Source organism: Vollenhovia emeryi, unplaced genomic scaffold (assembly GCF_000949405.1).
Source record: "Vollenhovia emeryi isolate VEMERY1.0 unplaced genomic scaffold, V.emery_V1.0 DF939177.1, whole genome shotgun sequence".
Lineage (NCBI taxonomy): Eukaryota > Metazoa > Arthropoda > Insecta > Hymenoptera > Formicidae > Vollenhovia > Vollenhovia emeryi.
The window spans coordinates 737750-762394 of NW_011967189.1; the positions used below are offsets into that span (position 1 = coordinate 737750).

The window sequence follows — 24645 nt, forward strand, 5'->3', positions numbered from 1 at the left end:
GCGCGCGCCGCGGCGCCGACGGAAAGCGGCGGCGCACCGTCCAGTATCCCCGCCGTTGCTGCCCCCACCGCCCCGTTGCGCGGCCCCGCACGTCGAGCATTCAGTAGACTCGGCCATTTCTCTCGCGAAGCGTAGCGACTCGCTCAGCCGCGCGACGGTTTTTTTTTTCGCGACTGCACCGTGCGGGTACTCCCGGAAGTTTTGCAAAATAACGCGACGCAAAAGGATGATACACTCCGGGCGCACCAGGCTCGAGGTAAGTCAACGCCGCGGATCCAGCCGTCCCGCCTCGCGGCCCCGTGAGACGCGGCCGCGGAAAACGCGCGTCGAAGTGCTGCCACACACAGTCCGGGGGGGTCGTGCGTGTTCAATGTTGTCATTGCCGAGGCGAACAGCTGATTCGCTCCCCTGGCCTCCGCGAAGCGCGGCGGCCACCACGGCCATCCTCGTCGCCGCCGTTTCGCGTCCCCGTCGTGACCAAGACGACGATTACGACCTATGACAAGGACGACGACAGTGGAGGCGTCATGCGCCAGGGCATTCTCTCGTTATTGCCCGCTGGCTGGCTGGCTGACTGGCTTGACTTCGCTCGCTGGCTGGCTGGCTGGTTGGTTGGTTGGTTGGTTGGTTGGTTGGTTGGTTGGTTGGTTGGTTGGTTGGTTGTTTGGTTGGTTGGTTGGTTGGTTGGTTGTCTGGCTGGTTGGTTGCTGGCTGGCTGGCTGGCAACACGCTGTCATTCTCGAGCCCTTTTTCACGCGTGCTACGCATATATGCTCGTCGACCGAGCCGAAGCGATCGCGCGAGCGGGGCCTAGCTGGCTTAGCTTAGTCAACCAGCCAGCCAGCTCCGTTCTTTGTCCTGTCTTTCCTCTTTCCTTCCTTCCGTCCTTTCTTTCTGTCCGTCTGTCTGTCTGTCTTTCTTCGCTTCTCTTTTTCGCACTCCACCTCTTTCTCTCTCCTCTCCTCTCTCTTTCCCTCTCTCTCTCTCCCCCTCTTTCCCTCTCCCTCTTTCTCTCTCGCTTTCGCGGTCGCCAGCGGTGGCTACGTCGCCAGCGGTGCGTTCTCGTTGTTAAATGCACGCCTCCCTCTTCCCCGCGCCCTGGCTACTATCCTCTTCTTTGTTCTTCGCTCCGGCGGCGTCCGAGCAACGACGACGACGACGACGCGCAAAAATCTCTCCGCGCTCTCTGGCGCACGAATCCCAACGACGATGACGAAGATGACGACCATGACGACGAACGACGTTGGAGCGCGCGAGCGGAATGTCAATGAGCTCGTTGTTGCTCGCGACGCTGCGAATCTCGTCGGGCAGACGTTGCTCCGCTTTGCGCGCGCGTTCCTCGGACGTCGCTCCCTCGGCGTCGCGACGTCGTCGTCGTCGTTGTCGTCCTCGTTCGTCGTCGCCGCCGCGACGGGAGGCGCGGAGACGCGCGCCGCGCGTATCGCGGATGCGTAAACAAGCGGGCGGGCGCGCGCGTGGCTGGCGCTTTCGGCGAGAGAGCGTGTTGTGTGCCGCGAGCGCGATAAGCGAAGAAGCTGTGAATGAACCGCGTTTCCGTAGCATCACGCCTCGCTGTCTTCCAACGGGGATCGAATAACTCGTCGGACGTGCGCGCCTGTGTGTGCAATACACGTGTGTACGTCGCGCGAGTTTTTTTTGGTCTTTCTTTCAACTCGCCTCGACACTCTTTCTCCTTGTATTTTACGTCCGAAGTTGCGCGCGTAGGTGCCCCCGCGATCGCAATTTTGCGCGTCTGGCGCGCTAACAACTCGCGGGAATGGTACGTGTTTTTTTTTCTTTTTCTTTCATTTTATTGCGGACCGCTTCCCCATCTCGCTGTTTGGATTAGATAACTCGGACACGTTGATAACGCGTTACCGGGGACCTTATTGGGTCGGATATTCAAATAGCGCGGATACCGCACGCGTAATTTATCACCGTCTATCTTTCACATATAATTGCCCCGCCGGTATGTCGGACTGAGATTAATTTCGCGGTGGTAAAAAAGAAAGTACACATCGGTGACTTGGAAATTAAGATATGTCTATTTGAAGGAATCACAATAATGATTGACGTGTGCGCAGTGGCGGACAGAAGGGCGACACTGTTTTTTTAATGAGTCTAGAAACTCGAGAAGTAGATCGAAAACGCTCGAAATGGTTTCGGAATCGGCTATCGAGTGAAATACTCCTCGGAGAGGAAGATTTGAAACGTAGTCTTTGAAACGTAATCCTCAATCTAAAAGCGCATGTTCCTAAACTCATTAAAAGTGTCGCGATTATTCTGTCCGTCACTGTAGGGTAGGGTGGTCAAATTTGGCTCAGATACCCAAATGCGGACTGACAATGTGACGAGTCTCTGATAAGCGACATAAAAACACGCCGATGCCTTTCGTGATATCGAGAATGGAGCATGAAGTTGCGAAGGTATAAAACGGAGAAATTTAAGCGAATTATTTAAAAATGTCGCTTATTAGCGACTCATCAAAGTTTTGATTCGCATTTGGTCACCTTACCCTACGTATGTAGAGGAAAGTCCCCTATTACGAGATAACATCGTTAATTTCAAGGGGGTAACTCAAGGGGGAAACCGCTGAGGGCATTGTGGTGTACAAATTTGCGGCATTACTGAGCATTACTGGGCCCCAATAATGCCCCAGCAAGGCCTAATGCCCAAACTAATGCCCAAAAATGCCTAGTAATGCCCAGTAATGCCGCAAATCTGTAAACCACAATGCCCTCAGCGGTTTTCCCCTCGGGGTAATCACTAGCTAAAATGTTGTCCCACCGATTACACGATTTCATTTGATTTCATACGATTTCATCTGATTACAAATAATCTCATCTAATTGCAAATAATTTTTCGAGGGGAAAACCGCTGAGGGCATTGCGGTGTACAGATTTGCGGCATTACTGGGCATTACTAGGCATTTTGGGGCATTAGTTTAGGCAATAGGTCTTGCTGGGGCATTATAAAGATAAAATAAGATAAAACAAGATAAATAAGACAATAAGATAAAGTAATGCCTACTGGGCATTAATGGGCATTGGTGTACAAGATTTCGGTCAGCGGTTTCCCCCTCGATTATATCTTTATAATGTCCCAGCAAGGCCTAATACCCAAACTAATGCCCAGTAATGCCTAGTAATGCCCAGTGCTGCCCAGTAATGCCGCAAATCTGTACACCACAATGCTCTTAGCGGTTTCCCCTTCGATCTCACCTTAGAATTCTATCCCATAATAGAGGACTTTTCTCTATACATTTTCCATGTATGTACACGGAGAGAATTTTCTCTCAAAATTTACCCTGAAAATCGTGTAATCGTGGGACAACGTGGCATGTTGAAGAACTTTATGAGTTTTTGAAATTTTAAGTATAATTACTAGTGAAATGTATGGTAAAGTTTCAGAAAACCCTCATAAAATTCTTTGAAATGCCGTGTTGTCCCACGATAGCAATATTTACAGGATAAATTTTAAAAGAAAATTTTCTCCGTGTATATGCAAAATGCATAAATGTGTCAATATGTGCACAAATTCATGTGGGAAGGCATCGGTGCTTCCTAGTGTACAATGGACGTGTTTTCTCACCGAAGATGCGCCTCTGACAAATCCTCCTTTGTTGTTTCGCCACTGTTTTCCAGCCTTCGACCGAAGACGCGACGCGGCCAACCGTGCGTCGTCGCGGCCTCGTCGAATGTAATCCGTTTTTTTGCGACCGCTATTTTTATTACTTCATTCACGAGTTGCGAATCCGCGGTGAGCTATACTGGACACGCGGGTTTCGCGCGCCGTCACATGTGGAACGTTGCGAATTGCCGCGCGCGCGCGCGCGCGCTTCGAACTTACGTGCGTAAAGTACGTACAAATGATTAAAATATGAAAACATCCGGCGCGGATTGTGCGACGCGCGCCGCGTCAGGTCGCGAGAATGGACTTTCGACTGAGTCCACCTTAGTCGACGGTAGTCGGATTTTTTTTTCACGAGAGTCCATTTGTCGTATTTCTCTTTCTTTTCTCTCGCGGCGTTGCTTTCTTCGCCTCGGCGTTCTTTCCCTCGCGTTTTCGACGCTCGACATGACTCTTTTTAACCGCATTCCCTCGTGCTTTTTGTACACAAAACAAAAACATGTATACGCCCGCGAGCCCCGTGAGGGAAAGGGAAATGGATCAAATTTTTGCAGGAAGTTGTACGGAGCGCGGATAAAAGGCAGACAGATCCGTACAGGGTGCCCGACGCAAGGGGGTAACCACTTAATGTAATCGTGGGACAGAATCTCCGACATCATTGTAAAATTCTTACGAAACCCCCGTGTAATCATTTTGTCTTAATTTTGGACAATAAACATTAAATTTAAACATTTTTTCGTATTCTTTTCAAAATAAGACTGAAGCTTTTGCTATTAGCACAACAGCGAGTTGAAACGTTGATACACCTTTGCGCGCAAATTTGGAACAGCAAAGAGTAAATACAGATACAAAATACTTTTCGTTAAAACCACGGTTAGACTAGTGGGAAAAGTGGGAAGCAAGGAAACACGTGACCGAATACTACAGTCTTAACTGAAATTACCTCTACAAGCAAATACTTCTTTGTAAAATAAGAAAAATATATTTTGAGGAAATCTAACAGCTCTTTGAGGTTTAATAACGTTTCATATTTTTAAACGTGCATATAAGCAAATTATTTGCAATTAGGTGAGATTATTTGTAATTAGATGAAATCGTGTAATCGGTAGGACAATATTTTAGCTAGTGGTTACCCCGAGGGGGAAACCGCTGAGGGCATTGTGGTGTACAAATTTGCGGCATTACTGGGCATTACTTGCGGCATTTTGGGCATTAGTTTGGGCATTAGGCCTTGCTGGGGCATTATAAGGATAAAATAAGATAAAATAAAATAAAACAAAATAAATAAGATAAAGTAATGCCCACTGGCAATTAGTGGGTATTGGTGTACAAGATTTGGGTCAGTGGTTTCCCCCTCGGGTTACCCCCTTGGCCCGAGGCGTAAACCGCTGACCAAAATCATGTACGAGTACACCAATGCCTACTAATGCCCAGTGGGCATTACTTAATCTTATTGTTTTATTTTATTTTATTTATCTTGCTTTATCTTATTTCATGCTGCCCCAGCAAGGGCCTTGTGCCCAAAATAATGCCCAAAAATGCCCCAAATCTGTAACACAATGCCCTCAGCGGTTTACCCCTCGAGGGCGCCTTAGAATTGGCAGAAAATGGACGTAACGACTGATCTCTTTCGCAAGGTAGTGTCTCGATCTTACTCAATTTCCGGTTTCTCTGTTTAAACGCTCATTCTGGCTCTAAATGAGCGTTTAAGCAGAAAAACCGAAAATTGCGTACAATCGAGATACGACCTTGCGAAAAAGATCAGTCGATATGTAACGTTATTCCTCGCGAGTCTCGGGGAGAATTCGCCGAGCGAAAATACCGCGGCACATCATTATTTTTCGTGACTCGTTCGGCTTCGCGCGAAACACGCTACGTCGTCTGAAGCATCGAATCGAAGAGTCCGCGTCCTAGATCGCACAACGATACACCGTCGCTTTCGGCGATTGATTCATGATCATCTTCAATCTCGCGATCGAGTAACGTCGCCTCGGCGTCGAGAGTCGCGGAATCTCGCCCGGGCCTTTTCCCGCGGTCGTCCCGTCGTCGGACACGTCCGGGCGTCGAAATGCAAGCCGCATCGCTCGCAATTCTCTGTAATCTAATTTCCTAGCAACACGCGCTCCGCGGTTCCGCGAAGCGGAGGAGGATGCGCGCGCGGGCGCGGGCGCACCGGCGCGTGTCGCCAGTCGCGAGCGATCCTGCTTCGGGCGTCGACACGCGGCCTGAGATTTCGCGGTACCGAGACCACGCACGGGCCTCCCATTTCGCCTCGGTAAATTAAACAAATCGCCGATACTTGTACTGTATCACATTACCGGCGGTCCTCGTATTCGCGCGCCTCGACCAGTCCCAGCTGTTCACATACAGTAATACATTTCTTTTACCTATCTTATCTTTTTATCCACCTTCTTTTACTCGCCACTGTTCCCCCGCCCCTCCTGCTACCGCCGTACGCACGATTTCGATCGAGTATCTCGAGTACCAATTGTCCTATCGAGCGTATCTAACGTGAGATAATAGGCACTTGAGAATTTCTCAATCTTCTCGCGTGCACCAATCGCCGCGACTATTGTTGACTATCGTAGACGAATCGGGACAGGTGCCAGTTCTCTCGAGAATATCTCTAGATATATTCGTTATTCGCAATGTTTTTATCGCGACTTATTAATAGCCGGCGGTTTCTATAGATAAAATTCTCTATTATGAGATAGGCTTCTAATATGAGACAGCGGAGTTTCTGCTAAATCAATAGGCATCATCCGTTGGTTCCACCATGAATTTATTGTTCTTGGAGTGAAATATCTGTTTAGTGAAAAATTCATCGTTAGATCGCGTAATCACTGTGAATAGATTTGTGATTAAATTTTGATATTGAAAACCCGCTATCTCACATTAGAAGTCTATTTCATAATAGAAGACTTTCTATACACGTGTCTACTAACACGCGTTCACTCTGCTCCGTGTCATGACTGTTTGGAAGAAGAAAACTGCGCGTACAGGCGCCAGTACGCCAGGAATCACTGATGCCTTCCCGTATGAATTTAGGCACAGATAGAACACAGAGAAAAGTCCCCTATTATGAGACAGCGGAGTTTTAAATTAATATGCATCATCCGTTGGCTCCACCATGAATTTATTGTCCTTGGAGTGAAATCTCTCTCTCTCTCTATTTAGTGGAAAATTGATTGTTAGATCGCGTTATCGTTGCGAAAAAAGAATCGCGATTAAATTTGGACGTTAAAAACCTCACATTAAAATCCTATCTCATAATAGAGAACTTTCCTCTACGTTCGTCGAGTACTCTCTAAGATAAACCTACCTAGGCGCGCTTCCTCGTGACGGGGCGATGCGATTTTTCGCGGGAGGGAGGGGAGGGGGCAAGGAGCCCTAACGGCATATCAACGATGCGCGGTGCAACGCGATTGGAGGTCGCAACCGGCCGTTTCGTCGCGGATCTATTATCAACCCGAGGACCGTAAAGCACTCGTCCGAGCGCCTTCCTTTTCTCCCCTCGTCGCCGCGAGCTTGATCGATTTGCAGAATTTTTTATTTACTCAGCGTCTCCTGAAAAACAGAACGCGCTCCCGTGTCTACTTTGTAAAGGTGTAAATTAGAAACGGTACATGTAATTTTTTTATGCAGCTAATTCCGTGATTCTTTATGTGTGATTTATTTTCTTACAGCTGATATCGTGTAAGTCGCGAGATATCTGAAATATTGACGCTGAAACGGTATCGGTGATCGACGTATCTGTGTGTACGTACGTCAAGTAGAAACGCAAATAGCGTAATACATTTAAGTGGAATCCAAAGTTTTTCCATAACAATCATCTCGATCGATCTCCGCTTAAAAATACAATAGCGAAATCTCGAATTTCCCCGAGACATTTCCGCTCAAAGACAACTATTTCACCGGCGCGCTACTCCCCTCGATACCCCAAACTTTTCACGTCGGGGATAGTTTGCATAGTTTCATTGCACCTGGAATTCCGCTGCGAAATTTCGCAGCAAGAAACGGGACTGTTCCGATATCTGATAAGGGGGCGCGATGCATCTTTTTTTCCCGATCGACGCGGTCAAACGGCGATGCGTTGTTTTCTTTTTCCTTCTTTCGAAACCGCATTAAACCCCCGACCGAGCGAAATCCACGGTTAGCGGTGCGTCACGGAGATATCGAACGGGATTTCGAGAAAATCGCGCGGCGAGGACGGTCACGGCGCAGATGGGACACGTAAACAGAAATTGCGGGGCGCGCGCGTTGCGTCGCGCGGCAACGGAGCTACCGAAAACTGAAAATCCGGAATCGACGACGGGGAATCATCGCGCGGGCGAGGAATACAAGACCTCGGGGAGGAAAAGAAGAACGGTCGTCCCGCAATCATTGAGCGTGCAATAACGCGATAAAAAAATGATAAAAATGATACGATAGCGGCGTAAGAGTTCGAGCGGAGCAACGTCCGAGGAAGTGTCAAGCGAACGTCGAAATAAAATTCATTGAAACTCAATAGTATTCGACTCCCGCAATTTTTTTACGTTTCTACGCGAACGCGTTTAGAGAGCGAGCCTAAGGCCCGGTTTCGCCAACGGCTTGATTAACTTTAGGCTTAGGTTAATTCGTTCTTTCTCTCTTTCCAACTGTTACTCTAGAAGGAGACAAACGTGAATTGAACCAAGATTAAAGTTAAGCGACGTTTTTGGTGAAACCGCACCCAGAAAAAGGTTGAAATCAAACAAATTTGTTTGAATCTTGACCTTAATAGACTTTTATTTAATTTTAAGGAAACGATTTCTTTACCTTAACCAAAATTCCATTTGATTGGGACTGGAATTTCTAGGAGAATTTATATCTATTTCTTCAAATCTAGCAGATGTTTCAGAAGAAGTCGATAAAACTTTAGAAAAATATATGCTTATTCTTTAAAAATAATTTTCTTGAATGGAAAGTAAACAATATATTGGACAGAAGATAACATATTTTCAAATCAAAGATTATGATTAAAATGATTTTATTGTCGAAATAGTTGCACGTATTCTTGAAGTGACAATTATAGTGTTCAAATGAGACTGTAATATTGTTGAAACGTAAGATTATTAAATGCTTTTAAGAAGCTTATCGATTGTTGCGTATATACCGAGGAGAAACCGCTAAGGGCATTGTGTTACAGATTTGGGGCATTACTGGGCATTATTTTGGGCATAAGGCCCTTGCTGGGGCAGCATAAAGATAAAATAAGATAAAACAAGATAATAAGACAAAGTAATGCCCGCTGGGCATTAGTGGGCATTGGTGTACAAGATTTTGGTCAGCGGTTTTCCCCTCGGTGTATAACAAAACAATGAGCGCGTTAATTTGAGTATACAAGGGTTGATCTGACACCTTTTTCCTGTGTGAATTCAAAGAAACGTGATTTCAACGTGTCCCATTTGTTCAACCTAAATCAATCTTTTCTTTTCTGGGTGCGGGCCTAATTCGCGGTTAAATCGAGTAGAATCCTAAAGACGCGAGTCCACCGTTTTCGCCATTTGTTTTTTATTATCGAGCTGCCAGCGACTTCTTCCCCGCCGCCGTCCTTGTTTCTTTTTTTCCCCCGGTCGCGAAGCGGAGAGATTCTTGACGACCGCATTGATCTCTCGCTGCCGCGATACCGCCCGCTTGCGGGTCTCCCTGATAGAGATAAGGAATAATAGAAGGCAATCGTATCGGGAGGGGAGGGGGGCGTCGCGCGGCGGTCCTCGCCCTCCCCCCGACGTCGCCGTAACGTCGCGTCGCGTCGCGTCGCGTCGCGTCGCTCGCGATTTGCGCACTTTGTTTACGGGCGATTCCCCGCGCGCCGCTATTTGTCTTCCGTGTTTTAGCACACGTCCGCGGCGCATATGTTACGTTGCACGGCGCGCGGCGGCTGTGTGTATTTAAGGCGAATGCCGAATCGATGACCGCTTATTTTGCCCGCTTTTGAGCCCGCCCGCGCGGAATCCGCCTCCGCGCCGCGCTCCGCGCACGCACCGGGCAGAATCGGAGAAACAGCGGCACGGGCCAAGAGGAGGATGGCTCTCGACGTATCGCGTAGTTAAAAACGATCGACCGTGGAATGACACGCCGTCATGAAACGTGGCGCGCGGCTCGGCAGTGGGTTCTCGAGTCGAGAAAGTAATGAAGTTTATTAAAATCGCGCCCGCGGGGAGGCTTGCAAATGCGCTTTGACCTTCGGCAGGAAAACCCGTGGTTTGGAAGATAACGCCGTTGAAGTCGGCGCACGTGTGTCGTCTTGACTTGTTTACAATAACGCGGCGCACAAAGGCCGCCTAATCTCGAATGCGAACCGATCAGTTTATCGTCGTATCTCTAACAATGAGTAGTTACCTTTCCCGATACATACATTACGTACGCTCGATTCTTTTCGTACCCCGATACCGATCGCCGCACGATCGGCGTTAAGCCAGTCGCGACAGATCGAACGAGATATCTCGCTTTTCTACAGATATACAGACAATCAGAAATATTTCGTCAGGTAAGCCAGATCGAGAAAAATGTTTCAGATAAAAGCTGTATGGTTTCGAGGGGGACATAAGGCGGTACAATTGGTTCGACCTGGGATAATATAATCATTTGAAGGTCATGCAAACCTTCAAGTGACCTTCAAGCAACTTAAATTAAGGACACCATCTTATGCCCCCCTCAAGACCATACAACTTTTATCAGAAACATTTTTCTCGATCTGGCTTACCCGACGAGATATTTCCGATTGTCGATAAAAATGGACCATCCTGTATGTGTACGAAATAATACGTTTATTTAAAATGAAATTAGCTCCGCGGGAATTAAGGTTTTCCGGATATTTCTGGCCTCTCTCGAGATACAAAAGTTCGCTTTGGATGGAAACAGCGGGGAAAATATAGCGCTCGAATTACAATGCGTTTAGAATATAAAATGGCGAGCCGAATCTTTCGCGCCGGTTATTTTGGTTATTTCGCTCGTCGCGCGCCGACGGAACTCTATTCCGGATTATACGAGTCATAATTATTCACGAGGCTCGTATTTTACGGTTTAAGGCCGAAACGCAATAGCGTATCACCGTCGCATCGATGGCCATCGCCGGCCCACGGGGCCGGCCTCGTTATCCTGTGTAATTTTATGCAGCGCCTGCATACTTCATGCCGATAAGGCATGGAAGCCTGAAGAAGCCGCCCGCTCGCGATCTATGCATACGGCTATTATTGATAAAAGCGCTCCCAGGCTTTATTTCAAGGACGCGCACACAATGACGAGACGGACGTATCCCAATTTCGCGGCCGAAGTAAAATAAACTCCCGGCGCGCGTTACCTCGCACGCGAGCGAAATCCGCGGGTGAATCCGATCGTTTCTAGCTCGACGGCGGACGCGTAAACTCCGCGAGATTTGTCTATGAAACGCGCGTTTAACGCCGCCCGCAGACGCCACGAGTTCGCTTTTGCATATGCAGATTGCATCGCTTACCGCTCGGGATCGCTGAACGGAGGCTCATTGGAAAATTTGACCATTCGAAATTTGTAGAAGCGACAAGGGGTTCTTATTAACTGCATCAGCTGGACGCCGAGTTTTTGTCGACAGTTTATCGACTTTCGATTGCGAGGGATATTAATCGGCATTTCATTGTTCTAATGTATCCTTACTTATTCATTCATTAGCCGGAATATACGATCTCCCGATTTCGCTCGAAAGACACAACGCAATACATCGACAATATGTATCGATTTCATCCAGCGGCAGATAAAGCGTTATAAATATCGCGAATCTCGAGGATCCGATTGCATGTAAACTGCTAAAATTATTCGATAAACTTTCTAATGTCGCTTTACGTAAGCTACACTTGCATGGTAATTTTTGCTTTGGAATGTCGCATTACCTTATTAAATCTTACATGCACGTAATCCGAGCAACTTTTTATTTATTTTTTTATGTTATAGGTTTCGCCATGGCGTAATAATTTTGTTATTAAGTTCACAAGAACGAACGTTGCAAATTTATCTTTACCTGACGGCAAGGAATCGCGCTGTATTTAAATTAAAACAAATTCACACCCTATTGTTAATTCGTACACTCGGGGGTCACTAAATTTTCCGCAAAAGGAAACAACTGTAACTGTATATTGTAATAAGATACGTTAATTTATATTCCAAATTCGCACCATTTCAAATTCTTTGTAGAATGTACTCATGTAGCAGCTTTAGTTTCTACTTGTTGCGAGGGAAACTGAAGGCGCAAAGTTCCATCTCACCCAATTGGCATTAAATAAATAAACGTTTACAAAAGTAGCAGTTGGTAATTGTAATTTCACGACCTGCGTTACAATCTGTAACAATTATTCCTTATGGCTATGCAAGATGAGAGGCTCTCTCATTGTGTATAGATCGCTTTCATGTATGTATCACACAGACGGAGCGAATTCATTGATTTATTTTTAACATCGACGAGGTACGGCTAAAACGGCTGACCGCATTAAAAAGAGATGCAAAAAGCCATCCTATGCTTGTTGCCGAGAGAGCGGAGAAACGGTTTCTCTGTTTCTATTCTCCTCCCTCTCTCTCCCCTCTTCCGCGCGATATTTTCGTCTCCATCTCGAGTACTCCGCAAGATATGGAATACGATTGACACAAGTCATTTTTCATTTTCTAATTATCAGCAATTTCACCATCGATATCGTCGTCGAATGCAATTTGATTTACCTCGACACTTCCCCGTAATAACATCTCTGTAACAATGTCGAGACCGAGGGGTAAACCGCTGACCAATGCCCGCTAATGCTCAGTGGGCATTACTTTATCTTATTATCTTATTTTATCTTCAAATTCGTCGAATTGGTGAGACGCCCGCCTGAGAGGGAGGGAGGTCCAGGTTCAAACGGTGGCTGAGGTAAATTTTTCGTAATAAGTTAAAAAACTTAAATTACTTAGACACTAACATCCTGTCTTGGCTCTTATGTTCTTTATTCCTTCAAACTGTTATTTCATCTTATAATTCCTTTGTAATGCCCAAACTAATGCCCAAAAAGTGCCTAGTAACGCCCAGTGATGCTGTAAATCTGTACACCACAATGCGGTTTACCCCTCGGTCGAGACATATGTGGTCACGAGATCATCACAAAAAACAACACCAGCAAGTCATTAATATTATTCGTCGTTACAATGTAATTCGTTACGTGTGGGAGATACATATGCGCATGCACACGCGGACACGCACTCACGGTTGTTTCATTTTCCGAGATGAAACAACGTTGAGTCGTAAAAAGAGAGAAGGGAGGAAAGTATTCGGGATTTACTTGGGAGCCGACTTGCGCTTGAAAATGTTTTGTGGACCCGCGCGCTATGCTCTTCTGCATGCGCCGTCGTTTCCCGCCGCTTGTTTCCACTTCTATTAGCTCCCTGATAATCAAGCATTTCGCGAGCGCGAGCTTTCCTCGTTGAAAATGCAACGAGACGAGCGGAGTCGCGGCAGGAAAAAGAGCCGCTCCGCTCGCCGTAACATCAACGAGACGTGCTCGTCGCCCCGCTCTCCCCCCTTCGCAATAATAGCTTTTCGATTGGACGCGAACAGTCGGATGGAAAGCGTTTGATAATTAGTAAAGGATATGAGATCGCGATACGTTCCGTGTGGTCTGTGTGGCGCAAACAATAGAGGAAAGTCCTCTATTATGAGATAGGATCCTAATATGGGATAGCGGGGTTTCTGCCAAATTGATAGGCGTCATCTGTTGGATCTATCATGAATTTATTGCCCTTGGAGTGAAATCTGTTTAGTGAAAAATTCATTGTTAGATCGTGTAATCGTTGCAAAAAGAAGATTTGCGATTGAATTTGGACGTTGAAAACCTATTATCTCATATTAGAGTCCTATCTCTATAATAGAGAACTTTCCTCTATTGTTTGTCTTGTTCCGAGAAGGAAATTTATTTCGAAGAGACCCAACGATTGAAGTTGCACAGAGATAAACGCGCAATGGTATCTGGAATATATGTATTTTTCGTAGGCGAATGACGATGATTTTCGCGCGACACAGACTGCATTTAACGTATGTATGAATGTGCGTATGTATGTGTGTGTGTGTGTGTGTCATGTGTGTACACGACGACTGGAAGTCGCCCGCTTTTAGTTGAACACAACGGCGTTTACTTGCAAATTAATAATTGTACCACTTTTACAATCAGACTAACGCAATCATTTGAATTCCGACTTTGCATGCGCTATTGTTCATACCGGAATCGACGATGAATAATTGATTGGCGATTAGTAGTACATGAACGAAAGAAAGTCGCACGCATCTGGAACACGGCGGGGTCGTGGGTGTCGTCATAATTTAGCAAACGTAAGAATCGCTCGAGACCCGCGAAACGTGACTCCTGTAATTGACACAAAATTACATTGCTATTATGGTACGTCTAGAATTAAGCGGACGCGAAAATTGGGGAGACTCGGTGCATTGGATACGAATTGTAATAACGACACGACATTGGGAATTAAAGAGTCTCGGAGCAACGAGTCGGCACGAGTCGACGACTGACGAGGTCCAGACAAAGTCCTCGGGAATAATCACGGGCGGATCCGGCTGCGGAATTGCGAACCTGACCCGACGCTCGTTTCCGCGCGCGAAATCCTACCGATTTCGAGCGTGCAAAGTGTAAAAAAAGATTAACTTGGTCGCTCGAAGGCCGCGATTACCGTCCTCGTCTCGCGGTGTCGGCGCGAAACCGAGAGATGACACGTGTGTTGGGATATGTGTTTTTAGAAAAAAGTAAGTCTCCAACAGTTAGGAGTGGGAGGAGGGGGCCAAGGGGTCGGACAAGGGGTACTGGCGGTCGAGGAGACGGAAAAAGGAGGCGGCGGTACCGGTGGACAATGGTGGAAGCAGCAACATCCATCCTATCATCACCATTATCACCAACATCATCATCATCAACAACATTATCATCATCAGGGCGGTTATTACACGCAATCGCATACTCACAACCCTGTCACTACCATGAAGCAATCCTACATGCAGGTTAGTCAATCTAGAGAACCCATGCCGATGCTAGAGTTTTACCATAGTATAACTAGTGTGCCCACTCTCTGTTGGTCCATTCCACCATTATTTTGGCATAAAATCCTGTCACACTGTCACACTACCACATATACAACTACCACACATACAACATCCGTCTCATTGGCTCCACCAAAATAATAGCGGATGCGCAGAAAGGATCGCCGCAAAACAAAACAACCCTTACAGCATAGCAAGGCTTCAGCAACATTATAGCAATGTTTCATTGCAAGATTGCAATATTGCCTAAACGCTGCGAAATGTTGCTGCAACGGTAAAACGTCCGTCGTTTTTTTCCGTCGTACAAACGTAATTGTATCAACGTTTTAAAATAATATTGCTACAGCATTGCTAAAGCAATATTGTAAAATAATGTCTCTGTAATATCTATGCAACATTACACTGCAATATGCAATGTGGCAATGTTACGGCAATGTTGCTGCAAACTTCTGTGCTGTATGGGAATGCACAATATACACATTTCAAACATAATTGTATCAATATTGTAAAATAATATTGCCACAACATTACTAAAGAAATATTGTAAAATAATGTTTCTGCAATATCTATGCAACATTACGCTGCAATATGCAATGTTGCAGCAATATTGCTGCAGACTTCTGTGCTGTATGGGAAATGACAGAGAGTGGGCATACTAGTTATACCATGGTTTTACCATACCGCGACTCCTCCCGCGTCCCTCTCACGTCCCGGCTATGAAAAGCGTATGACGCCTAAACGCTGCGTTCTATCTCTTTCTCTCTATCTCTATCTTTCTCTGTTTTTCTCTTCTCCTTCCCCCTCGTCCGTCCACGCCAACGTGCGTGCACAACGGAGATCTCCTCCGTTCGTCGCTCCGCGAGCGATAACGCGAGCGCGGCCCGGCTCACGTGGTGTCCAGGTCGTATTTAATCACCTGTCTTTCCGTTGCAGCTAACATGGGTGTTTCACGATGACGAGGCGCAGATTAACAAGAAACTGCCAAAAGAATTGCTACTCAGGTATGGCGTACTCGCCAACGCGTCTTGCTCGGCTTAACGCGCTTCGGAGCGAGTGGTCCTCCCCCCCCTCCCCCTTGCCGCGATAAGCGACGGCGATACTCAGCGGTTCGGATGACAGAGAGACAAGGGAATTCGAGACACTCCCGCTGTCCCTATTCGATAATGCGCTAAAATAGATCTAATCTCTAGACGCTTTGACCCAATTCACGCGGTGTTTGTATTTCAAGTATACATAAATCCGCGTAGCTGTCCTTTTCACAGGCGTCTCACGCGCTACGCAAGATCGGTACGTAAGACGTGCTAGCTTCGCGTTCGATTCTCACCTCGCGAAAAACCTAAGTCCACACTGTTCCCCCCTCGCGTTCGCAAGGTGTCGTTAAGCTAGTCGCGGGACGCGATAACGCGCGGAGTCGCTCTAACGTATCTCTGTGATTGACAGAATTTTTTCGTACCTCGATGTCGTATCGCTATGCCGTTGTGCCCAAGTAAGCAAAGCCTGGAACGTGTTGGCGCTCGATGGGTCCAATTGGCAGAGGATCGATCTCTTCGATTTTCAACGAGACGTGGAGGTAAATAGAGACATCTCATAGAAGTGAGAGAAGGAAGAAGTGGATTATTTGTCGCGATTAACGCCGAATGGGGGGGGTGGGCACCGTTTGTGCGCAGGGACCAGTAATAGAAAATATCTCGAGGCGTTGCGGCGGATTCCTCAGGCAGCTCTCGCTCAAGGGATGCCAGAGCATCGGCAACAACTCGATGCGCACCCTAGCCCAGTCGTGTCCTAATATCGAGGAGCTCAATTTGAGCCAGTGCAAGAGGATCTCGGACGCGACATGCGCGGCCCTCAGCAGTCATTGCCCCAAGCTCCAGCGGCTGAACCTGGACTCCTGCCCCGAGATAACGGACATGTCCCTGAAGGACCTCGCGGCTGGCTGCCCACTGCTCACTCACATCAATCTCTCGTGGTGCGAGCTGCTCACGGACAACGGGGTCGACGCGCTCGCCAAGGGCTGCCCGGAGCTCCGCAGCTTCCTGAGCAAGGGTTGCCGCCAGCTGACGGATAAGGCCGTCATGTGCTTAGCGCGCTACTGTCCTAATCTCGAAGCGATCAATCTACACGAATGTCGGGTACTTATCTCATTGACTCTCCGAATCCGCAAAGAGGAACAATTGCGCCACGTCTCGGACTACGCCGCGTGGCGGATTTGTCGCCGACGAGATATCGCCGCTCGTGTTTCTTAAAGAGATAAGACTCGCCCGTATCGCTGAAATAAAATTGACATTGTTTTCTTTCTTCGTACCGCGCAAGTTGAGAAAGAAGCTATTTGCGCGCGCAATAATATTTGCAATTTGATTCAATAGCACGTGTTCGCGCGCACAGAGACGTTGAAGACTTTCACCTCTCGATAGAAAGCGAAATATATTGAAGCTAGGAGAAAAATCTCGCTCTAATATCTAAAAAAAATTTCTATGTATTTCGTCGACAACAGGCCTCGTACGAGTAGAGAAAGAAAATTGTTCCCCCAAAGTACATTAAATTTGATTCGTAAACGTGTATCGGAAGGTAGTTCTCTCTGTGAGTTGAAGAAAGGCCCCGGAGTATTGCGTTAGCGAGTAAAAGTCACTTTGGGATCCTTGTTGCAGAATATTACGGACGACGGCGTCAGAGAACTTAGCGAACGGTGTCCACGGCTGCATTACGTTTGCCTGTCGAATTGCCCCAATTTAACGGACGCGACGTTGATTAGCCTGGCACAACACTGTCCACTCCTCAATGTACTCGAGTGCGTCGGGTGCGCCCATTTCACGGATACGGGTTTTCAGGCCCTCGCGAGAGTGAGTTGCTCGGCGAGTCGTTTGAACCGTGAACAGCCGTAAGCAGCGCGAAACTCTATTCGACTTTCGACTTTCAGAACTGCAAGCTGCTCGAGAAGATGGATCTGGAAGAGTGCCTTTTAATCACCGACGCCACCCTCACTCACCTGGCGATGGGTTGCCCGAGACTGGAGAAACTAGTGAGTAGCGATTTCATGTACGGCATCCGCGTTAGGCGATGCACGTTTCGCGTGCGTCGGGGCGCGCATTTTCTCCCAGCGCGCGAAACCTTTACCGAGAGTTTTGCCATTTCCGAGCGCAGAGCCTGTCACACTGTGAGTTGATCACCGACGAAGGCCTCCGGCAAATCGCGCTGTCGCCGTGCGCGGCGGAACACCTAGCCGTCTTAGAGCTGGACAACTGCCCGAACATCTCGGACAACGGTCTGAACCATCTGATGCAGGCCTGTCACAATCTCGAGCGTATCGAACTTTACGACTGCCTACACATTACCAGAGAGGGCATACGTAAACTCAGAGTATTGTCCCGTTTTTACCGTATTCTCCGACGTATTATGTGCGTTACGCGGAAAAAGGGATCCGGCCGCATTTCCCGCGGCGCGTTTATATTTAGCGCGCACCCGAGTGCGTATATCACGCAACTGTAATGCGAACGATAGATCGCGCATTCCGCGAAACGGTGCGCGATCTCGTACAATTACGATACTCCGTCCGGCGGCTGGGCATAATTAATAACCGCTTTTTCCGCTTAACGAGTCGTGTATGTAAAGCACTCGCGACTGCGGCTTACGGTACATTATCATAGAACACAATAGTGTACTGCAGTCTAAAAAGACTTGCCTTCTTCTTCGTTCGCCTCGAGACAAACGGAATAAGTCGCAATCGTACGATTAGAGGTAGAACTCGCGTCGCTGTTGTAATTGATTCGCTGTCGATGTCGATTATTAAAGTTGTGTTATTTGTGCTATTTTTTTAGGCCCATCTACCGAACTTAAAGGTGCACGCGTATTTCGCACCACCGACCCCGCCACCCAGCGCGGGAGCCTCGCGACAACGATACTGTCGGTGCTGCGTCATTCTGTGATTTTGCCTTCAACTCCTAACTCCGAAGTAAAAAAAAAATCGTCCGATATACATACCCACGGGATTATAGTGGACCTTTTATCGGTAGTCGCTGCCTGCGGCGATTATGGGACCTCTCTCTCTCTATCGTGGTTACCGGAGGAGCCGCTCCGGTTGCCCATCACGCATTGATAAGTGAGAACGGGACTCGTTGTCAATTGCAAATCGTTAAATCGATTCAAGCTCCATGCGCAACGAGTGAAGTACGTCACCATCATCAACACAGCCACTGATGCTACTACTGCAATTACCACTATGACCGCTGCTGCTGCTGCTACTGCTGCTGCTGCTATTACTATTACTACTATTACTACCGCTGTTACTACTACACTTATTATTATTATTTCTATTTGTACTCCGTTATCTCGATAGTAAGTGCATCGCCAACTATCTCGGTTTATATCGCGTGCGGGAAGTTAGTCTGCAAAGGAAAGAAATTCTCAGGTTTCCTTAGCGATATTATCGTTTTCTATGATCTTCATTTAGCGTTTTCGTCCACTCGGGGAGAAATTGCGCGCGCGCGCCCGCGCGGTTTTCTGAGCCGCTCGCCGCCGATGCATACATCGGTGCGACGTATTCGAGAGCGAGCGAGCTTATTTTGATTAGCGTTCGGAGACGCGTATTTTCCTAGCGGTACGCGAGCAAGTTTATCGATTTACGTTGCTCGATAAACACGAGATACTTATTTTAAGGTACGCGTAAATGTCTTATAAATATCTTAATAAGCACCCGCGCGCGTACTACCGATGGGGGGGGGGAGCGTAAAAGAAAGCGGTAGTTTTAGGGGGCGACAATGGAGTCGAGCGTAATAACGCGTGCAATCGTATCCAGAGGTCGAATTTCACACACACATCTCGACGTGTAACCGTAGCAGTTTCTCAACGAACACTGCCTATAATGCTATTGATAAACGAGAAAAAAAAGGAGGAAGAAAAAGAAGAAAAAAAATATAAAGACGGTATAGCGACCGCGAATCGAATCTCGTCATAATGTTTAGGGTATTGCTATCGTTTATCGTATAACGTAGACGTATAACGCACCGGCAAAATACGGCTCGGTGAAAGTGTTTCTTCTCGGTGTCTGTTTAAAAGTATTAAACGTATCGCGCGTACGCGACTACCGAGCGAACACCTACGAATTTCTTTCCTTTCGTAAAAAAAAGAAAAAAATGAAAACCCAGAAAAAAGTAGAAAGAGAGAGAGACGGAGAGGAACGCGGTGTCGCGGAATCTTTTCGCGTTAAAGGGCGCACAACTTTCAACGTTTAGCGACGGAAAAAAATTCGACGTATTGTGATCGTGGACACTCGAGACGAGGTGAATAAAAAAAAAACCGGGAGGTGGACGGCCCCGAGTATCGTCTTTGAAGACTCTATCGCCGTTGGCGCGGCTTTATATAGCGGTGGCGCGTGAGAGAGATGCATTTTACAGTCGATTCGCGGGCAGACGGTATTTACGCCCGTGCATCGTACCCTCGAGTACCCGTAAAAAAAAAAAACCGTAAACGCCACTTCTCCTCAACGGCCCGGACATCTGTATTCTATTATTTCTTTTTCCCTGTTTTATTACCTTGTTTTCTTTTTGTTTCTTTTTTAACTTGTCATGGACTAGGAGAGCACAGACTGACAAACGAATCAAAGCGTTAATGTGTTAAACCGATTAACTTTGTGCCGGCGGCGAACAGCGCTGGCGCGTTTTTACTTTTTAAGCCTAGGTTTAAAAAAAAACAAAGAAGAACGGAATGGCGGCAGTATCATGAAGCCACGGACGTATCGCGGAGGGCGGACGGATCGGCGAGGGATCGGCGATGGATCTCCGCGCGCGTTCTTCGCCAACCGATCCCGGATACTCCGGCGACCACAGTGACGATGTGCCCGATGGTGAAGAACAAACGAAACAATCAGAAGAAAAGACATTTAATATCTCCGACCCAGTGCTCGTGGAAGCCCCGGTCGTAAGATCCGGCGGCCACCTCGCTAGATCGGATCACGGTATATGGTTCGATGAAGCAGCCGATTTGTTGCGGGACCCTCGCGGGCGCGTTGAGCGCCTCAGAGAAAAGAAGAAAAAGAAGAAGAGACGAGCGGCTCACAACAGGACGCGAAACGAACGTCGAGAGCGTGGTTTTCCGAGGTCGGGAAACGGGGACCACGGCAAGACGTACGAGCAACCCCTATGGATTACGATTTTCCATTTGATTGTGTACGAAGAAACTCCACAACGCAGTTCCTCCGAGAGAGTTCTCGCGGCGAAACTTGACGGACGGATTTGGGTTTCGAGTCGACATAATTTATTTTGAATATAAAAGACACTACACACATGTAAACGCGCGTGCGCGCGCATACACGACACACACACACACACACACACACGAGACACACATACATTGGCTATATTTTTAGAAGCGTACCCTCGCCAGATTTTTACCGAAGAAGCCGAGGAACGCACTTTGAATGCGTTTCAAACCGGCCGGGTCGAAGACCAGGCGCGCGAAAATTTTAAAAAGCGGTCCAGTTTCGAAGTGCAATATCCGTCAGGCGCGGAACGCGCCTCGTTTTTCCTTCCTCTGTCTTTTGATTCCTTGAATCGCAAAAACCCGGTTTAATATCGCGACTCAGCGCGTCGTCGCGTTAAGCAAAAAGAAGAAAAAAGAAAAAGGGGGGAAAGAAGAAGAAAGAAACACGTGGTATCGATTGTTAATCCTTTGGTAGCGTGTAAGAGACGTACCGCGGTATATATATTGAAGTATATAGCGTGTAACAGGAAGTAACGGATGCGGCAACCTAGTTATATAATGCAACAGTAAATAAATATATAGATAAGATATGTTTTATACGCTGCATGTCATCCCTAGTGGAGTAACGTGATCATTGTAAACGTGTCGTTCGAAGTCAGGTTAATAATTATAAGCGATGTACGATTATACGCGCGCATGACGTAACCCGCGATGATGCAGGACATACACACGGACAAACACACACACATACACACACGCACATCTAATACAGAGACACCGCGCGTTGTCCGCACTCGTGCAAGGCTTTCCGACCTCTCGCGAATTCCGGTACGAGCGTTTGCGTTCCTCCTCCGAGCTCGTCCGCGCGGACCTGGTCCCCCGCGTCGCGGGGCTCACTCGGGAGAGATTTGACCGCGCGAATTCTCCGGGAATGCAGAGGGACCCTTTCCTCCCGAATCTTCAACCGCGCCCCGGGGTGAGACTCACGATGTGAAGCGAGAGAGGGGGAGAAGCGAAAGGGTTCCGCCGCCGGATGCGCGAGCTAAACTCAAAATACAAAGTCAATCGCAGTGCCTGAAATGTTACGAAGCTAATCCGCGTGGTCGTGTCGAGCGCGAGCAGATTGTAACGCTAACGTAGAATGATGTTTGGCTGAACCAAAGTTTTAGCGCGGCGCATCCGGGCGCGTCCGGCGGATGTGATCGGAAAAGGGCGATATCACGCTTGTTGTGTACAACAAACTTCTCGAGATTCATAGTCCGTCGCATCTTATATTTAAAACCATCTCATCATTTTATTATATTTAAGACCGTCTCAAGTATTAACATGTAAACCGATTGGAGAACCCCGCATTGGTTGTAATTGTCCAAGGGCCCTAGCGGAATGTCTTGTACCTTAAGACAAAGTAACGCACAATAACCGTCTTGTGTCTCGAGTCTTAAATGTGGAGACAGCACTCTGTGAAGACACCAGACAGTTATTACTTAAGACTTAAAACATAAAACATTGCCTTAAAAGCACAAGACAGTCATTCTGCCAAGGCCCTGAGATTACTTGAGGGCGGACTGTGAATACTAATCCAGGCAAATTGATTTGGCTGCAAAGTAGAAAATTTTTAGAGACATGAAAAAGCTCTATCGCGCAGCCAGTCGATATGCTCGTTTGTCGACGACAAATGTTACATCGCCCCAAGATTCGCGGAGAGAACGTCGTGAACCGCCGCCAACCCGGGACATCGTCGTCCGTCGTTGATCGCGTTGCGCTTAACGCGCGAGGGACGGCGAGAGGAGCCCTCCGTCGGGCGTCCTCCTCGACTCGAACGTGCGGACGACTCGCTCTCGGACGACCTTCCGGACTTGCGATATCTGTCTGGGTGTCGCCGAGAGAAGCGGAGGGAGAACGAAGTACCGTCGCACACTTTTTCGATGATCGCCACTTACAGTTTAATCAATTGTAATAATCCGCAGTTGTCACCGTTGAATCGTGTTGTAACGGTTAATTAACAAGATAAGAGATCGAAGCGTTGACGCCGCTGAGTGATCGTGCAAGTGTTTGGCTGTGCAAGAGAGAAAGCTGACTAGGTTTGATTTAGGAAGGCTGTGAATAGAGGACGAGACGAGGGCGGGAAGGGAGAAAAGAGTGAGCGAGAGTGCGAGAGCGAGAGAGTAAAGAGTGAAAGGGTTGAGAGGGGGTGCGTGAGAGAGAGAGAGAGAGAGAGATAGAGCGAAAGAGATAGAGATATTAATCGAAGTCAGCGAAAGTATCCCGGTATCCGCTGCGTGTTATCAACGGACTGACGCGGTCAGTCCCGTTAATAGTCGCCACATGCCGAGGACGATTCGGAACGGATCGGGTCGGCCCGTTTATCAATCAGCCCCGTTTATTTTAAGAAATAAACGAAAACTCCAAAAAAAAAACGTTTCCTCGCGTACATACAACACAACGGCATCCATGGTCTACACGTGTCGGCCTACACGTGCCTCCCGACGAACCTCGACGACTTCGGCTATCGAGAGAGGACGTCGTCGAGAAAGAAGAAAAATAACAGGGGGGAAAAAAGCAAGAATAAGATGGAACAGATTCGCGTACGAATACTGTAGCTAATTATATTGACACTTCGCTGCTTCGAGAAGCTGCAGTCTACCATGTATATATTTTCATTAATGTATGTATAATAAAATATATTCGAGACAAAACGCCCTCCCCATGACTGTTGTCCTTCCGCGTTGCGGAGGAGAGTTTGCCCGCAGGGGCGGCAGCTCGCTGGATCCGAGGAACGGACGTCGCTCGCCGTCGGCCAAGGTCGGAGACACGTGACCGGGCTGTGACGTCATCGAGGAAACTGTTTTCCGCGTCCTTGAAAGGAGAGCGGAGTCTACGCTTCCACGGGAGGGGCGGAAATGAATTCCAGCTCCCGAATGGGGTCGCGCGAGGATTATGACGTGGATTTCGCTGTCGATACTATGGAAAATCATCTCGGTCTCGATACGAAAGGGCTTGAGAGACATAGCGTACAATTATATAATTGTAATTTAGCTTTTTGTTACGAGCGGAAAGACCGAAGGATAACGAAACGCTGGCTGATCTTGTAATGTAATACAATCGAAGTAATTACGATGGAAATTCTCTCAAGTGTGTCAAGTTCGAAGCAGGAGCGAAACGAGCGAAACCAATAAGCGTGTATCGTGATTTTTATATCTAATACAATTTCTTTATTAATTTCGACCGCGTGACTTTTGACAAACTGCATAATTCCACTTACAGACGCGAAAAGTACGAACAAAGTGACTTAAGAAATAATTAAATTAAATCAATATTTTACCAATGAAATAAAAATTAATATTCAATTCCCCCGAGGGTGTATTTTCAATATCAACACAATATTAATTAAATTAAATTAATTTGATATTAAAATATTCGCGCACATACGTAAAATTGCGCGTTTCGGACGACTCCAGACGACTCGTCTTATCGACGGCGGAGTCTTCCACGTGTGGCTTGCGAGGACGAGCGTGGTGTCTCTAGGTGGTACCGATCGTAACCGCAGCCTTAGGACCTGAGCAGAATGGCTGTCTTGTACTCTTAAGACAATGTTTTGTTGAAGAGAATTATAATTATTACGAATACTTTAAACGGCACTCCCGAACGCGATGGGTACCTTTGGTTGTCCCGTCTTTAGGGTCTGTACTCTCTAAAAATTAATCAGTGCATCATTACTGTAAATCAGTGAATATTCATTGTTTTCAGTAATAAACCACTGAGTGATT

General features: G+C 47.3%; 1 protein-coding gene across 2 annotated transcripts; it reads left to right on the forward strand.

Annotated features, from left to right (window-relative positions):
• Nucleotides 1-83: 83 nt before the first annotated feature.
• LOC105563358 (F-box/LRR-repeat protein 20) lies at nt 84-23574 on the forward strand. Of its 2 annotated transcripts, XM_012014886.1 has the most exons (9): nt 84-256; nt 14393-14647; nt 15620-15687; nt 16127-16256; nt 16354-16815; nt 17332-17523; nt 17601-17702; nt 17825-18040; nt 18499-23574. In XM_012014886.1, the coding sequence occupies exons 1-9, from the start codon at nt 227-229 to the stop codon at nt 18604-18606; spliced, it is 1563 nt and encodes a 520-aa protein (XP_011870276.1). In that variant the 5' UTR covers nt 84-226; the 3' UTR covers nt 18607-23574. The 2 variants fall into 2 exon arrangements, with proteins under 2 accessions (XP_011870276.1, XP_011870277.1); XM_012014887.1 differs by lacking the exon at nt 14393-14647.
• The last annotated feature ends 1071 nt before the right edge of the window (nt 23575-24645 follow it).

What these genes read in the sequence shown, in the direction of transcription:
- LOC105563358 (XM_012014886.1), top strand. Translation starts at nt 227, where the DNA reads ATGATACACTCCGGGCGCACCAGGCTCGAG. An exon ending in CCAAAAGAATTGCTACTCAG is followed by an intron (nt 15,688 to 16,126) that starts GTATGGCGTACT and finishes TGTGATTGACAG; the next exon opens with AATTTTTTCGTACCTCGATG. An exon ending in AGGGCATACGTAAACTCAGA is followed by an intron (nt 18,041 to 18,498) that starts GTATTGTCCCGT and finishes CTATTTTTTTAG; the next exon opens with GCCCATCTACCGAACTTAAA.